The sequence below is a fragment of the Calypte anna genome, chromosome 4A (genome assembly GCF_003957555.1).
Source record: "Calypte anna isolate BGI_N300 chromosome 4A, bCalAnn1_v1.p, whole genome shotgun sequence".
Taxonomy (NCBI): domain Eukaryota; kingdom Metazoa; phylum Chordata; class Aves; order Apodiformes; family Trochilidae; genus Calypte; species Calypte anna.
In genome coordinates, this window is record NC_044248.1 from 40,778,349 (window position 1) to 40,796,130 (window position 17,782).

The window sequence follows — 17,782 nt, forward strand, 5'->3', positions numbered from 1 at the left end:
CTGTCTTAAAATTTTTTTTGGCTTTTGACTGCATGACTGACTTAAATAGGACACAAATAAATAAAATATAAATAAAGCACAGATAGTGAATGTTATAGGAAAATTATTCCATAAGCAAAAATCTTTTCACAGATGAATTCATAAACCCCTTTTCATAGGGATGTGAGCAATCAACTTGTATATTATTTGACTTATTCTGATATCTTTTGTTCTTCCATCAAAGTGAAAAAAAAGTAAAAAACCCCAATTCATTCCAGTGAAAAAAATACAAGTTTAATGTACAAGCTTCTGATTTTGCTGGGTTTATTTTGCCAAGTTGATTATAAAACTCCAAACCACCAAAATTACTATAAGACATGTAACACACAATGTGTCTTGCACTTACCAACTATCACATTCCCATCTACTGAAATGATTTGGCAGATTAAGAACAGAGTTATTGATCTTGTGAGCATATCAGATGAAATGCCTTGCTATCGAATAGAAACTCAGCAAAATTTTTATTTCCTTGCCATTTCTTGGATTTTAGCAAATTAATTAACAAGTGATACCTGGTTCTTTGAAAACTTTTTTTTTTTTTTTTTTTTTCTGTCCATACCAGAGACAAAGTTCACATGAAAAGGTGTGAAGTAAATCTCAAACCCCACTAAATCTTGATAACATCTGGTCTCATCTCCTCACCTTCCTTGCTGGTACCTTCACTTGAGTTCTGTGAGCAAAGATACAGCAAAAAAAAGTGCCTAGTGCCCTTTGATAGAGAAATATTTTTAGTAACAATAGGTCAGAGCTTTAAATTTGTATCAGATGGGTGACAGCTCCCTTGGCTGTACTGCTAGGGGACAGCTAAGGTTTGGGGGACCCTAAATCAAGCAGTACACAGTAAAGCAGACCCTTGTTTTCTGCATGAGGGAGAGATTAGGAAGATGCAAATGTCAACAGCCTGGAGGCTGGAAGCTTTTTTTTTTTTTTTAACTTGGCAGTAAATCTCCCACTTCAGAATATATTTATTAGAAATTACACATTGAACTACACATTCAGTTAAACTGCTCATCAGAAACTCTCTTAGCTGAAAGGCATTCAGTCTGCCTCCAGAAGGCCCAGAGACATATCAATGATGCCATTGAATTTTGTATAAAACTTGGAATTTGAGCCACCAGATCCAGAAATAGATTATTTAGGAAATTACAATCATGGTAGAACAACAAGTGTCCACACCCATGAGCTGACAGATGGGGTTTTAAATCCTGTATTATTAAACATCATAATTCTGGACTGCTTTGCTAGCAGGATCCTTTGCCATTAGATTGCTGTCAGAAGACTTTCACTTTGGAACCCTCTGTAGTTTCAGTGATTATTCTCAACTACCCTTTTGGGAAGTCTTCCAGAGTATTCATTCTCAGAGTGCCCCTGGTCTGACTGAAGAACCTGCCATTCCATATTTATATTTATATTTATATTTATATTTATATTTATATTTATATCTATATCTATATCTATATCTATATCTATATCTATATCTATATATCTATATCTATTCATCTATATATGTATATTTATATCTATAGATCTATATCTATTCATCTATATCTATATCATCTATATCTATATCTGTATATTTATATATCTATATCTATTCATCTATATCTATTCATCTATATCCAAATCATCTATATCTATATCTATACCTGTATATTTATATTTATATTTAGTAGGGGATGCTCATCTAGAATATCTGAATAGAGGGCCAGCTAGCTAAAGACAGAAGAGACATTTCATTTCTGCTTTGGATTTAGCTCTGCATTGCCATGTTGTGTGTTGATGAACCACTGGAAGTCCTAAGCAACTGAACAGTTGGAATATTATGGAATATTTCCCAACCATTAGATTTACAGTGTCTGGGCTGTAGAGGCTGTGAAAGCAATCCATTCTACCTTTCCAGTGGCTTTACAGAACCATTGCACTTAGGGAGAGGAGCTGGGAAGTACATACCTGTACTGGCATGTTTGAAAGTACATTGTAGGTGTCCTCATGGATGATAGCTATGCTGTAAGTTGCCTTTTTGTTGGGCTCATCAAAGCAAGGAAATGATTTCCTTGCATCTGTTGGCTCGTGATCGGTCGCTGCAATGCTCCTGAAACAAACAACACCTTGGCAAACGTTCTTCATACACCTTTTAAATCTTGTCTGCAATTTCTAAGCATAGTTTTTTAGCCATTTCACAAAATAAAGTTAAATGCAAATATTTTTATGTACCTGTCCCTTCATAAAAGCAGGTGACACTAGAAATGCACAAGGTGACACCATGTAGGCATGTGTAAAGTCTGCAAACAACCTCCAGGTTTCAGAGCAAACTGAAACCTATTGCTTATCATTAAAAATTTTGAGGAACCAGGCAATAAAACATGAGTGGCCCCTCCCAGATGGTAAAACTTTCGTTCACCTCTCTGATGACCTTTTCCTTTCATTTTTTGTGCCTAAAATAAACCACTGAATGTATCATCTGCATGGAAATTAGGCTTCTAGAATAGGGATGTTTATTTAAATCATTCCATGTGTTGTTTCCCTACTGGAGAACATCAGGGACTGGAATCTTGAACGTCTCCTGAGAAGACACCTTAGCATTGAATAAGTGCCCCTAAAGTCTCATCCTGCTCATGTGTTTCTTTTTCTGCTGTTACCAAGCACAGTTCTCTGCTGGTGCTTTTGTGCTCCCCTGGCTCCACTTAGGAAACTTCTGGAGAAAGTGTTGTAAGTCCAGGCAAACATCCTGACACCTAAGTGCTACTGTGCTATCCATGCTGAGGGGTTCAGATAATTATTTCTGTTCTGCTGAAGCTAGACAATAGAGTTCACATATAAAAAAAAAAAAAAAGGCAAAGGTTATGAATGTTTGTATTGTGCTTGCTCTTCACTGTGACACGGGGCTCCCCAGCTAATGAACCATAGGGTGGCAGAACATGTTCTCCAGTGATTGATGGTGAAAGGGATCACAGATTCTTCTTCAATTAATCTGGAATGTCAAGCATTTTCTGGCAGCAGTTCTACAGCTGCTCCAACTATATTAAGGTTTTCTTTCCAAAAAGTAATTAAAAGTGTACATCATAAATTACAGGTCTGCAACAATCCCACAAGCTGACTTGACAACCAATTTTTTCCATGTTTCTGCTGCCCTTGGCATTTCCCTGTGGTGCTTAAATACTAAACTGGTCATTACCAACTTGTAGTAGCAGGGGTCACTTACAAGCCTGATGGAGGTAATATATCCATGTGCTTCCCATTCCTGTTCACTGGAAAAGCAACTCAAAAGTTCATGGGCAGAAAGCATAATGAACATTCACCTCAACATGGCCTCAAGCTCAATAGAGTTTCTTTTGCTTGGTAAATTATTTGATGTCATCCTCCACTTCTTGGAGGATTTGAAAGCTATTTCACAATTAAGTTAACTTCAAGTCCTGAGGGCAACACTTCACAGCTATTGCTAAAAAAACTGCTATATATTTTGACACATTTATATCTTGTTCCTACAGACTGATAACACTCTGATATCTTTGTTGATTTATAAGGTGACAACCCATCTATCCTCATATATTCCTTGAGTCAGACAGGCAATAGCAGTGCAAAACCCAGGCACTATCACTCCTATGGGGTAGATGATGAGAACTTCAGGTTATGACATGGATGCAAGTGGTACTTGTAACTTGAAATCTTGTGATTTCCTTTCAAACTGTGTAGTGCAGATTTTAGAGAAGATTTTCTTTACCCCTTGGTGGTTTCTGTACTTCTACTTGGTGTTGTGGTCCAGCCTTTTAGATGTGAACTAGAGTTGTAAACACCATAGTAATAAGAGGTAAAGATCAGGCAGAGACTGCATCCAGCTGTTGCTTCCAAAATAAAAGTGTTGTGTCTAGATGCATGATGAATTTCCCCCCCTTTTTTTTCTCCTAAAACACAGGGAATTAGTAAAAAAATCTCCTCCCTTTAAGCTAATAAAACCAGTTTTCTCCTGGTCTTTCCCTAAATTTGTATTTATTGCTTCTTCTGAATTTTTTTTCCTTAAGGAAGAAATCCAGAAGTGCTACTTCCCTACACTAAAGGATATATTGCCTTTCCCTAGTCAATAAAATCCTAAATGCAATTCTCCCTGGTAGAGATGTGCCCAGCTGAATATCTTTTGTCTCTTGGTCTTCTTTTAGGAGAACAGAGATAATTTCTATAGAAGGGAAGCTTTACCTTGTCACTAATAGTAGCACAAAATCAAAACCAACTGCTGTGACATGCTTACATTATCTGTAACATTAAGGAAATAAAGGGGATTTTAGTGCATTCCTTGAGGAGAATTAATGAATTAAAAGAAAACGTTACACCAGGCAGGGACTCTTGTTGGGCTCTTTTCCTTAACATCCAAAAAATAAAACGAGTAATATCTTTATGCTCACTGAATGATGCAAAGGAAGGAAAGGCTCTTATTCCCCTGTCATCAAAGGGGAACTGAAACGTGCAGACAGAGGAATAGCTTTACCAAAGGACTTCATTTCTTACAGCTGGATCCAGGCACCCACAGGATCTAGGTAGCTCTATGCCTAAAATTTCCATTTTTAAAGTTCCTACTTTCCTCCCCACACAGAGGAGCCCATTTAAATAGTTGCATTCCCAAGGTACTTCAAGATCCACTGCTGGGCATGTCCAAAAGCACCTTTGTCCTGACAGCAACGGTGTGATCTGTCTGAACAGGATACCCAGGTGAGGCATTCTTCTCCCTAAGCCTCCTAAGGATCACAGACTTGCAGGCATGTTCAGCACATGACTACTTGTTTTCCACCAAATCTGGTGGGAGATTTCAATCTGAGCAACAGCAGAGCCTGGCCTGGTGCCCAGTTTGTAAACAAAAAGCATTATAGCAAACCTTTGTCCTTACAGATAGACAGCTGGGGAGCAGCTTAGCCCTGGGAGCTGACTTTCCAGGGTTATTAATTCTCTCAGAAGGTCCCTCTGTATCTACCAGTTACCAGAAGGGATGGGGGAATAGGTTTATTACATCTAGGTTAGACATTAGGAAAAAAAAGAAAAAATCTTTCCTGTGAGGCTGGTGAGACATTGGAACAGGCTGCCCAAGGAAGTTGTCTATGCCTCCTCCCTGGAAGTTTTCAAGGCCAGGTTGGATGAAGCCTTGAGCTCTGGGATTAGTGGGAGGTGTTCCAGAACATGGCAGAGGGGTTGGAACTAGATGATTAAGGTCTCTTGCAACCTTAGCCACTCTCTGATAAAATATTTGTATCCATTAGTGAGAGACTTGCTTAACTTTTGCAATTACCTGATCTGATTTGTATTGACTTACAGTTTGACAAAAAAAAAAAAAAGAATTATTTGGGTTGAAGCTGTCCAGGTGAAGTCCACCACAAGCAAAGGCAAAATAAAAGAGCTAATTCCAGCCAGCACTGATTTTGAGTAGAAAAACAACGTAAAATGCAGTTTTTAATTAAAAAAACCCTTTCCCTTACCATCCTTTCTCAGCCCATCCTATCACCTATCCTCATGCTGCATAGCAGCAACCTACCTGGTGGTTGCTTTCATTTCAAAGCTGTTCTCACCATTACCACAGACATCACCTCTTCTACCTCCACAAACTGCCTAAACTTCACCATGAAACATTCCAGAAATCATCCTTCACTCATTCTTATTAGAGTCTTTCTCAAGCCTAACAAATGAACTAATGCTCAGTTACTTTCTGCATTGGTTTCAGACTGCTGGCTGGGATCATACTTGCAATCACAGAATTTTTCAGGTTGGAAAAGCCCAGTAAGATCATACAGTCCAACTTTTAATTATAGCTCCCAGCATCCAAATGAAGAAGTAGCAGCCCTCTCAAAGTGAGCTTGTATTTTATGCTTTCTTTAGTTTATGAAGTTCTCCTTTCTGCCTGATGCTTGGTCCCTGTCCCTCTACACTGTCTGATTTGAGGGATGGGCACTCACCCCTCCTGCTCTCTGACCCAAGAGCTCTGTATTCTGCTGTGTTGGGAGAGACCTGGGGCAATGCCTTTAATATCAAGGTATCCTTCACCAATAAAAAGGAAGTAACACACCTCAATTTAGGAAGATGCTAAGCAGTTACATTTTCAAACTCCTCTGAGGATGTCAGATGCTCAAAATACAAAACTAAAGTATGTTCAGAGCAATCCTGGAGTTCCTGATGGAGGAAAACAAGAAGTACCTGGCCAGGGTTTGAGCTGCACTCTACATGACTTCCTCCAAGGTCAGGTAACTGTGTTTTAAGTATGAAAAACCAAAGTTTGTTTTTTCCTCTGCCTCTTGGATTTGCTGCTACTGCTTCTCCTGGCACTGTCAGCAGCTGAACAGAGCTCAGTGCCTCTGACTCCTGACACCATTTTCCCAGGAGGGCAAACAAGTGCCTTGAAAACACACCAGTGTTTGTCTCCATATTCCTGCTACAGAGGCTTGGAAAAGTCTACCCAAGTTTATCTCCTAGCTGCAGAATGAATTACTTCAAAAATGTAAATATAGGAAAATGGATGAGTGTCCTCTCCATACGTGAACTGCAAAGAAATGCTTCTGAGCAGCAGGCAATGGCTTTTTAAGCTCCCACCTTGAATCAGTGCCAACCTGGGCAGTGAAAAGGGTTACATAAACTGGCAGAGGCTTTGTAACCTTTCAATAAATACTGATATATTAAAAAGGAGGAGCTGGAGCAGAGAAAAAGACAAGTCAAAGATAATCATCATTGTTTGGGCATTCCTGCCCATAATTTAAATCAGCTTCAGGACAGGGAGATTCTGGTTTACTTATTCTTCAGGCTTACAACATCAAGGAAACGCAGTGTCAGGAAAACCATCACAGGAGTTTTTTACACCAAAACCAGGAGAGAGTGGTGAGAGCTGTGTGCTATTTATTGTACTACAGGGATAAACAGAGGCCTCAGTCCCTCCAGCTCTCTGAGGGAGCCATTCATAAACCTGAAAGGTAATCTGGGACCAGTAGAGACTGAGAAGTTTTTCATAAAAATAATAAGAAACCCCACATCTCTCCAGCCTGCTTTTGCTTGTCAACAGCCAAAGGGTTTTGAATATAGCATCTTCCTTAGGGGAATGAGAAAATTAAAGAACAGCCCAGAAATGTCAGCAAGTTGGTGAGAGGCAAGACTGGAAAGCTGAAACAGGAAGAGAGCAGGCCTGTGGCAGAAGAAATAGAGAAGAAAGTTTAATAAAAGAAAAATGCTTTACTTGATCAGTCCATTCTCAGTGTAGGTGGTCCTATAAAACCCAACCAGGGAACCGTTCAGCCAGCCTTGAAACTTGAGAGTGAGGATATAGGGATCATTTTCATCAGTGACAGAGAGCTCTGCTTCTGCCTTCATCACTATGTACTCTTGTGGCAGGTACCCAAAGCAGTCGACCAGAGCAATTTGCTGTCCTGAAGATTTCTGCAGTGTGGGCATTGCTGTGATCTTGGTCTCTCGCAGGTGAAGCCAGAGGTGGTTGGTAGGTTTTTCCAAAGCAATAGAAATATTAACTGTCCCAGTGTAAAAGTCTTTCTCCATTTCAGGCTTCATTTCCAGATCGTAGTGGACAGGCTTGACATAAGTAGGTAGCCTGAAATGTCTCCATTCTCCACTCTCATCATTTTTAGGAGGACAGGGACCCAAATCCACGACAGGAGGAGGGTCTGTTGGCTGATCTGGTTCTTCTGAAGGCTGCTGAGATTTAGGTCTGCTCAGTCCCACACCAAGCCCCACAGCAAGACCTACGATTACCACGACTCCACAGATGACAGCCACATGCTTTGTCTTCATGCAGTACCTCTTGGACTTCTCATCCTCAAAATCCATCCCCTCCATCTCTGCTCCTGGGTCTGTTCTCAGAGCAAAACATTAACTGTAAAAAAGCTTATTAGTCACTTCACCACTTGCATTCAGTAAACTCAGCAGACTTGGGGTGTATTTTAATTCCCTGCCTGTCTCCCCCACCTCCCTTTCCACGAGACACTCAATTAATTAAAGATAACACGCATGAGGAGGAAATGGGAATGATCAAAAGGAGTGCAGCTGGGCTGGGAGACTGAGGGAATCAACACAGAAGAACATTGTTCCTGCCCTGCTCCCCTTATAAGCAGCACAACCCCACCCCTAGCCCCTCCTGCTCTGGCCTGAGTTAAATATAAAACAGTGCTATGTTAATCAGCACTGAGGAGATGAGCAGATGCCAAAACTCTGTCAGCAGCTTTCAGAAAGAGTTTGCAGATAGAGGTATAACTGCTTCAAACTCTCAACCTTTGCCACTACCTCTTCCTTTTTTTCCCCTGGCTCTGTTTTATTTGGGTTTTTTTACTTTTTCTTCTTATTAGAAAAGATTTTCTTGAACTTCCACATAATAGTCTGGGAAATGACATCTTCAGAGTCTTAAAAATCCAGCAAAAATCACATACCTTTCAAGGCCTTTTCATCTATTTCTCCTCCCCTCTAGGCTCATTTACCTGTGCCAAGTAATTCGAGGCAGTTATGGGCAGAAGAATACACAGTGGAACAATAAATTTTCATCACTGACTTCAAAATTTACAGCTTGTCCTATAGAGTGAGTTCTTCAGGAGATTGCTCACAACCATGCATGAAAATTGGTAGCCTGGGGTAGCATCACCTTGCCACTTACATGAACCATCCTTGGGGGAGGGGACCCCTTCCCTGCTACTGAAAATGGCACTAATGCAGCAGTACAGCAGCAGTCTTGACTTTGCTTGATGCTGAACTAAAGGAAAACAGTTCAGAACTGAAGACCTTGCCATGGATCTCTTAACCCTTTTTCTCCACTTCAGGAGCCCATTTGAGTAGATTTTTTAATTGGGCCCAGCAGCTGGAGTTCACCCCCCCTGTTTTGTTTCATTAGGAGACAGATTAACATCACTCTTCACATCAGGTACAACTCTCTGACAACTCTCACTTGCTCCAAGTGAGATGCACTGGATCAGGGAAGGAGCTTTTCCAGGACAGGCTTCATCCACTCTGTTTGGAAATGGATCTCACAAGCTTTGTAAGTCTCCCCTTGAAATATCACCAGCCACGGGGCACTTCAGCCACCCAGTCTGCACCAGCACTCACAGCACATTACATATATCACCTTGTTTTGAAGGCAAGGTTTTTTAAGAGAAACTAAGGGAATAAAGGTCTTTTTGCAGAGCATCATATCGACTTTTACTCAGATATTTCAAAAGTGAAGAACCAATGCAAAAAACCCCAACAATCAAGCAGAAAGCTAAAAATCTGTTTCACATTATGTCTGTTTTTATTGTTTCCCCAAACTCGACGTGACATGGGAAACCAGTGCCCTTTAATGGATTGGGTAAGAATTTAACTCCCAGCAACAGAGCCAGTATTGAAGATTATAGTCTTAACATTTAAAAATATTTCATCCTTTCTTTTACTCTGATTGGACAGGACAAGGTGAAAGAGCAAGAGCAGATTTAAAATAAGACATCTTAAGCCACAGCAGGCCCTAAGTGATGAGATAATAAATGTGTCTTCATTTCAGGCATGCTTTTTGTATCAGCCTCATTTTCATTCTCCTTATCTGTGAGGTTTTCTGTTACACTTTTAATATGAAGATGAAAAATGCTGTTTGAGTTTATAGACAGCAGAACAGGTTATTTGCTGCAGTTATGGAGAGAATTCCAGATTTCTTCATTGTTAACAATTAATTCTTTCAAGAAGAGCTAGAAAACATGTGGATGAGCTGGTCCTAAATAACAAATATGTATGAATTTCTTATCCTAAGCCTTGAAAACAGCACTAGCAGGAAAAGCTATTACAAACTAATGAGGAGAGACTAATGAATTAGCTCAACAAGAAGCAGAGATTATAGGTGTCTTCTGCCAGTCAAGAGCAGTAGGGCAGTTATCCCCAAGCTCTGCCATTGATCTTCTCTTTACAAAAGCTCAGGCAGAAGCCTAATTGCAGCCAGAAATAGGGATAATATATTTTTGATAGTGGTAGTTATGAGCAGGCTTATCTCTCCCATATCAGAAATATAATTTCTTCCCAGCTGACAGCAAGAAGCTGCCTGGCTGCCAAGGTAGCTGGGGACCAATGACCCAATCTGTGTGTCCCAGAAGACGGGGAGCAAACTATTATTTCCTCTACACGGGAGCAATAAAAAGGGCAGAGATCCCAGTAACAATTCAGTGCTCTCCCTGCTTGGCTATCTCCAGGTAGCAAGGGTCAGGGAGCTGGATCTGCCTCCCCAGGAAAAAAGAGCACCATGGTCTTCATCAAGAAGTGTAGAGACTTTGTCTAACCCCTCCCTGTGGACATAAAATCCTTAATCCCCACATGGGAACTGAAAGAAAGCTCATCCCAAGCTGTTCCAGCACACACCTCAAGCAAGTGCTGGCCAGGCTTGGAGGAGCTTAAATTGCTTTAGTTTAATTTCTATAAAGCTCACAAGAGAATAAAACGATCTGATCAGTCACCTGGACAATGTTGATACCAGCTATAATTTGTTTGATGTTGATTTTTAATTGAAGCAATTTCACCTTAAGCTGGGATTTAGTTATTATAATTATCACACTAATTTAACCCTGTCCCTTTGGCTGCTTAATATGGAGAGGGGATGGATTCCCCCTGCTCTGGCATGGCATTGCTGGGTGGTACCTCTAAGTGCCTGGAGGAGCAAAATCCAGATATCTTTTCAGACAACTACAAGAACATAAGCAAATCCTAATTTTATCTCAAAACTGTCAGACATTTGTTTTCAATATAATTTCCAACTTTAAGTTCAGAGAATGGAATGAAATTTCCTCAAGTGCCAGCCAGGACCCACACTGGCAAAGTCCTGCTGTAGGCATTCAGGCAGAAGTCACATAGTCCCTGGAAATCCTTAATTGAAGCTGACAATGAGAAGAGCTGCTCTGGAAAGCATCAAAGATGTGCAAATAAACAAAGTATCCTAAAAAAAAGGAAAAAATAAAACTCCATTGCAAGTCACAACAAATGAAACTCTTCCAATCCAAGTCCATCCTTGGAATAACATGAAACGCTGGACCTGTGCCAAGGAAGTGTCCAGGAATATTAAGGCAACATGAGGACAGCAGAATCTAAAGACTTCTGATTTACTTCAGTTTTCTGAGCTGCCCAGGTCATAAGATTTAGGGATACCATAATAAATGGAGCATCTCTGCCTCCATCAGGAGAAATTTGGCCCTCTTCATGCTAAACTAGCACTCCTCACTAGGTTTGTCATTGCAAAAAAGAAGGATGAAGCAATCTGTTGTACTGACTGCTTTCTGGCAGAGCTGCATTGTAGATTTCTCTCCTCTGGCCCTCTATCAACAAAACTTTTAGGACATTAATTTGAGAAACGTCAAAAATGGTGTTTGGTCACAAATGAACTGTGTCAGAAATCATTCCCTGTTCCAGAGTTTTCCTACCTTTGTAACGACTGATTTTGTCTCCATCTTTGGCTTTGAATACCCCCTAACAATCCTTAATCCCTTAGAGGTCACAAACCTTAATTACTGAGTGCTTGCAGTGATCTTGTTTCACTTATGATCTCTTGCACTTTTTTAACTACAAAACAAGTCCTTTTGGGCTTGTGCTGTTTGGAAATGCACAAGTTTTGGACTGATATGAGAAACACAGTCAGGATTCCTTCAGTCAGAATTGTTTTCCCGTTTAGGTATCTGAAATCTGGCCCCAGCTGTGGGGTACAGGCAGTGCCACAGCTCAGGACAGCCTGATTTTCTGCTGCAGACAGAAAATATATCTCTATGTAACACACAGGTTGAAGTGCATTGCAGTCCCACCATCTATTCTGGGTTCTGGATTATGGGTTCTGGGTTCTGTTCAGCAGCCCAGTGCTGGAGATTTTACTTATCACTAAGGTCAAGGCTGAAGGGAGTTACCTGGAAGCCTCTTGAAAAGGAAGGATTTTGAGTTTCCTTAGGTAGACACTTTATTTCCCTTTTTTCTGTTTTTTTTTGGGGGGTTGTTGTGTTTTGGTTTTTGTTTGTTTGTTTTTTCTGTCACAAATTCCTGATGCAGATTCAGTGCCTTGAAATGTAAATGTCATCTCTTGTACTATTTGTGTAAACAACCCAAGTCAAACCGTATCCATTAGCTTCAATATATCATATCATGTCACATCATGACATATCATATCATCACACCATCATATCACATTCCACTGCACTGCTATCAAGATGAGCTTGCTTGAGTCTTTCATTCTAATCATTAATCTTAAATAGAAAACCAAAACAAAAGGCTGGATCCTGGTGAATACAGTTCCAACATTCCAATCCTAACAGAGTTTATTATTTTAATATTTCAGTATCCTATTTCTTGTCAACATTGGTCATTAAAATATTTAGAGTTTAGGGCTTCACTTCAAAGTTTAGCTTCCCATAATACATTTTCTTTTTGTCTTTAAAAACATGCTTAAAGAGAGTTCTACTGTATTGACAAAATATAATTTAACTCACATGGACGTTTTTTCAAACGCACTCAACCTTGTTTAACAACTTTCTAAGCAAAACTGAGAAAAACAACAAACTTTTACAGCATGGCCTCTAGGATATGTTGGGACATCAGCAGGTCCACTGGAAAACCAAAGATTGCAGCTTAGAAATTCAGTGGGTTGTTCCTTGATGAACTTCTGGAGGCATTTTATCCTCTTAGAATGAAAATCTGCTTTCTCTTCTCTTCTCTTCTCTTCTCTTCTCTTCTCTTCTCTTCTCTTCTCTTCTCTTCTCTTCTCTTCTCTTCTCTTCTCTCTTCTCTCTTCTCTCTTCTCTCTTCTCTCTTCTCTCTTCTCTTCTCTTCTCTTCTCTTCTCTTCTCTCACAGTGTGCAACTTAATCTAAGATTACTTATAATAACAAGGGAACTCAAAGAGCTTTCAAAGGCAGTTAATTTGACACAGACTAGAAGCAAAACTTTTGCATTAATTTCAAATATATCTCATCAGTGACATGCATAGTATGGGGCAGTAGTTGCTGTTTATGAAGCATCTAATGTGAGCCACTCAGAAGAGTGGCTCTCAGTGGACTGAGATTTCTGATCTGTTCTCATTTATAAATTCCTGCAGTCCTTTGCTGCTGAAGGTGCATCTGAAGTCATGCCAAGGCAAATGTTGCTCATGTTTTCCAGTAACTCCTGGAAAATAGTTGCTCACGTTTTCCAGCACTAGAAAAGTCCCATAAAGTAAACCAAGTTAATGGGAGAGAAGAAAACTAAACATTTTTGTTCAGTTTTGCACATGTACTCTCAGGGCATTTAGGTTACTTCCAGGTCTGTTACCTCTGCATTTCCTCTTGGTTTCATTTTGTTGACCAGAATGATTAATCTGACAAAAGAGAAAACAATCATAGTAGCATCAACTATTTCATTTACTATTATATAAAAAAAATTTTTTTCTCCTCTGTAAACAGGATTGGAGTTATATTAAGGCATCTGGAAATGGACCAAGAGTTTTGGGATGAAATAAAGTCAACAATTACAGATCTGGCTTCCCTCCCTCCCCTAGCTGAGTCTATTTGCCTGCAGAATGAAAATAGAGCAAGCTGTGTCTTGGGGACTTCAACCACATTTATTTCCTCTGCTTTTGCCCTGCATGGAATCTCTTTCTCTTTTTAGCTCTGTTTTCATCAAACTCTGCTTTCTTCAGTCCTTACCTCTCCACAGCCATTGCCAACAGCTTCTGCTCTGGTTGGACAGAGCAGAAGATTGACAGAGATGAGTTGAGTGATTCCCAAGCAAGTTTCTAAATCACTCAGCACAGAGACTTTCACAGCCAGGTGTGTATGGGAGGGGTGGTGAGGTGTATGCACTGAAATAACACTTAGCAAGTTTCCCTGAAAGGGAATGTCACATCAGGAGGGCTCTGACACCAGTAATATTTATTTTGATGTTATCTGGGAGTCATGTCCTTCAAAGCAACAACCAGCCCAATGATTTCACACAGAAATAATACTATAAAATAAGACTATAAAATATTGTGCTCTATATTAGCAAACCCAAGCTAATCTGGGAGTACAATTTTACTGTCTAACAGGAAATCCTCATAGCTAAATTAATTTTTATTATGAGCAACAGAAAGCAAAATAATAGGTGTTTTTCACTAGGATGAGGACATCCTTATTCCTCAGGCATATAACATCTTATTTTGAGTTGGTGTGCAGCAGTACAGGTTGCCAAGAGTACAAATGGGCAGGCCAGCCAGATTTAACACTTGTTAAAGAGAGCACTGAAGAAAAAGCAGCACAAGCAAAATTTTAAAAAAATGCATGAATTTCAGATCTCACAGATGATCAAAGCAATATTTCATCTTCATTTTAAACCCAGCTGTGGAGTCCCATGCTTTACATACAATAAAAAATAGAGACAAAAAGGCTTAGAGTTGTGGAAATAATCAAATAGAGTCTTGGGCTATCTGTATTCAAGTCAAGGTTTTAACCCCTTGACCAAGACCTCCACTGGTAACCAGATATCAAACGAGATTATGCACAAATTCATTTTTAAATCTGTAGTATTGTTGCCACTGCTGTCCCTGGAGAAGCTTAAGTACTGGTGTTTTATAAGTTACAGGATGGGATATTGTATTGCCTGCAGAGCCTTATTTCACTTCTCATTTTAAGTCACTCTTTTCTTTTCTTCTTCCTCAACCCCCCTGATAGACTTTAGCAGGTATCTTCCTTTACTAAAGAGAACTTCCTTCTGAGAACCTCTGGCAATAGAAGCCACAAAGAATGCCAACAAACCTACTAAATGAAACTGAATACATAAAACTATTTCTTGGCTTTGTCCTCATGTGTCTTAGAAACAGCACTATTTGTATATACTATTTACAGACTATTTCTGGTTCCTTCTGATGCCAATAATAACATTTCCCTTCACTGTAGAGAGACCAAAAAGTAGATCAGAGAGGTGCATTTATGACTACATCTGAGGGGAATATTTAGACAGAGGATGTTTGATGCTTAGACAGAAAATCACCTTTATCCTGGCCCAAAACAGGACATGCTTCTTCCTCACAGAACCTTTTACTATTTAATACTTACATTCAAGATCAGCCCCTGGGTTTTAGATGGAGCAGAGGCTTGGTACTTGCCCAGAGAGTTCATCTGCTTATTAAATGGGGCATTAACACTGGAAAAGGAGAATGAAATGAGGAGATAGGACACTTACATCAGCATAGAAATACAGGAAACACATACATGTGTTACTCATTTTGCTTTTCTGTAATCCAACACACGTAATTCATGTTACATGAAATTCATATTACATGACAGGCACTCATTCTGTTGGCTTGCTTCTCGTAATGACACAAGGCTTTAAATGAAGTCCTTTAAAATTAAATGACTCCAGAAGTATATTTGCTATGCCAAGAAGAACTCTTACTGGGTTCTCAGACAAAGCAATCTCCCAAGCAGTTATCAGAATTCAGATCTGTGCTGCAATCAACACTCTTTTTCAATTCTGATGAGTCAGTCTAAAGATTAAAAAGTCAAAGGACAAATGGTTCAACATAGTTTTACAATGACCATACCTTATTTTTTTCCAAGAAAATGAAGCTGTTTCTGAAGCATATATTTAGGGTAACAATAAAGAAAAGTGCAATCTATTTAACTCCTTCTCACACCTTTCAGTTCCATTCCACAGGATGGAAATATTTGTTTTTGAGGAAGTTACACTACTAGCAATAAAAAGCTCTTCTAGAGACAGAACTTTAATAATTTAAATTGTTATAAAACCTGTGAATCAAGTTGACTGTAATATAAGGGCATCTCTGTATAAGTTCTGAGTCTGTCTACTCAATTGGAATGTCACCTGCTTTCTGTTTTTCCAGAAGTTAAGCCACCCTCTTCCTTCCTTCTGATTTTGTGTGTAACTTAAAACCTTCAGACACGGTCAGTAAGAGGGAAAAAAAATTGGAAAAGGAGCTAAAGCTAATCATAAGTTATGGAAAAAATCAAACCCAATCCTGTTTTTGTAGTCAACTACAAAGCTGTTAAAGGATCCTGAAACTGATTTCCACTGCCCACTTCTTCTTGCTTCCTATTCTAGTTCTCCACTACCCCAGACTAGGACAGATAACCTGAACTGTTGATACTCTGGGAATGCTTTGCCTAGATTGCAAAGGAATGCTGCTGACCCTGGGAAATGTTTTAGTAATACAAGGTATAAAACCCTAAATGACAGAGAAACAGAAAGGGCTTTTTCTGCTTTGCCAGGGTGGGGTTTGGTTACCCTAACCAAGAGGTAGCTGAACATTTAGTTCTGTGGAGAAAAGAGTTCAGAGCCTTGCCTTCAGGCAAACTCACTACAGTTTAACATGTTGCACAGGCTGTTTGGTATTGACTGTAGCAATATTTTGACACACACTCAACTGGGACTCCCAGATTCTCATGAAGCTTTTAAAGAAGTGGTTTTTCAAGTGCTTCCTAGCAATTTGAAGCATCAAATTGAACTCTGAGTTTTCAGAAAGCAAAGAATAAAAGGGTGACCAAAATTGTAATTTAATTGAATATATGGTGAAGAAAAAGCAAGAAAGGAATAGCAAAAAAAAAAAGTCAACAGCTTCTTTCCAAGGTTATCCTAGCAAAAAAAAAAGTCAACAGCTTCTTTCCAAGGTTATCCTGAAAGCTTGTATGTATTACATGCTGCAGCTCTACACTCCTTTCTACCAAAAACTGTCTTTTCTACCAAAAACATTGTTGTACCCCAAATATATCTAGACATGCAGGAAGAAGTTAATCCTCATTTTAACAAAGAGATGAGTTCTGGTTATGCTTATAGGATCATCTGAATTATTGCCATTGCCACATTAAGCTGGTCACATCACTCCAGCCCTTCTCTGCTGCATGGCAAAACTCAGGAATTCCTCTCTCCTGCACTACACTGAAAAAGTCCTGAAGAGAGGAAAATTGTTCTGCTGCTTCAGGCCATGTGTGTGACCAGCAGCAAAGTCTCTCTGTGGCCTGTTAGTGCAGGGCTCTGATGTCTGGTTCTGTCATTCCACCAGGAAATAAAATTCAGCATTAATCCTGCAGCCTCACCCAGGGCAGTGCACCCAGCACGGATTAGAGTGATTCTCCTGAGTGGTGCTGATCCCACACCCAGCTCTGTATCACATCCCTGCACAGCAGCCAAGTGGGGTGCTCTCTGTCCTGACAAGGAATTCTGTCTTTCCATGCTCTCTGCTAAACAAGTGCTCTGTCAGTTCAGGCAGATCATGATTTCTACTGTGTCTGATTCATTTCTGCAATCTAAAATACAGCATCTCCTCAAAGCCTTTGCATTCTTCTTTTAGAGTCAGTAAAAAACCTCACCATCAATACCTTTTGCCAGGGCAAAAAATCCCAAAATTCCATTTCTCAGGTGTTTCCCAGCACATGTTGGCAGCTTTAGGAATGTCAGAAATCATTATAGGAAAGGAAAGGAAAGAAAGTGCTTTCTGCAGCAAATCACTAAAGCTGCCTCCCCTTGGGAACAGCAGGAACTAGTTTCTTAAATACAGTTCCAAATCCTTTGATCTGCTGGGATTTACAACCTCACCCAGAAAGCAAGGGGTGAAGCCAGGCAATGGCCAGGGAGCAGGGGAAATGGCCTCAGCTGCTCTGAATAAAAGGGTTGGGACGAGTGAGGCCAAAAGATGTGGTGGCTAAAGGGACTTGCTTGCTAAGGTGAGGCCTGATGACTGAAAATTCTGTGTATCTGATATGGGAGATGCATATAGGTAAAAATATTTCAATTTTTTTTTTATTTTTTACACCTGTTTGACTCAG

General features: G+C 39.8%; 1 protein-coding gene across 1 annotated transcript in view; it reads right to left on the reverse strand.

Annotated features, from left to right (window-relative positions):
• The window catches only part of ENPEP (glutamyl aminopeptidase), a 95,416-nt gene that overhangs the window by 24,145 nt on the left and 53,489 nt on the right, over positions 1–17,782 (reverse strand). The window contains exons 2-3 of the mRNA XM_030449523.1: positions 7,238–7,870; positions 1,990–2,131 (exon numbers count right to left, since the gene is read on the reverse strand). Of these exons, the coding sequence (XP_030305383.1) occupies positions 1,990–2,131; positions 7,238–7,851 (756 nt within the window). The 5' untranslated portion in view covers positions 7,852–7,870. The remainder of the gene's footprint in view (positions 1–1,989; positions 2,132–7,237; positions 7,871–17,782) is intronic.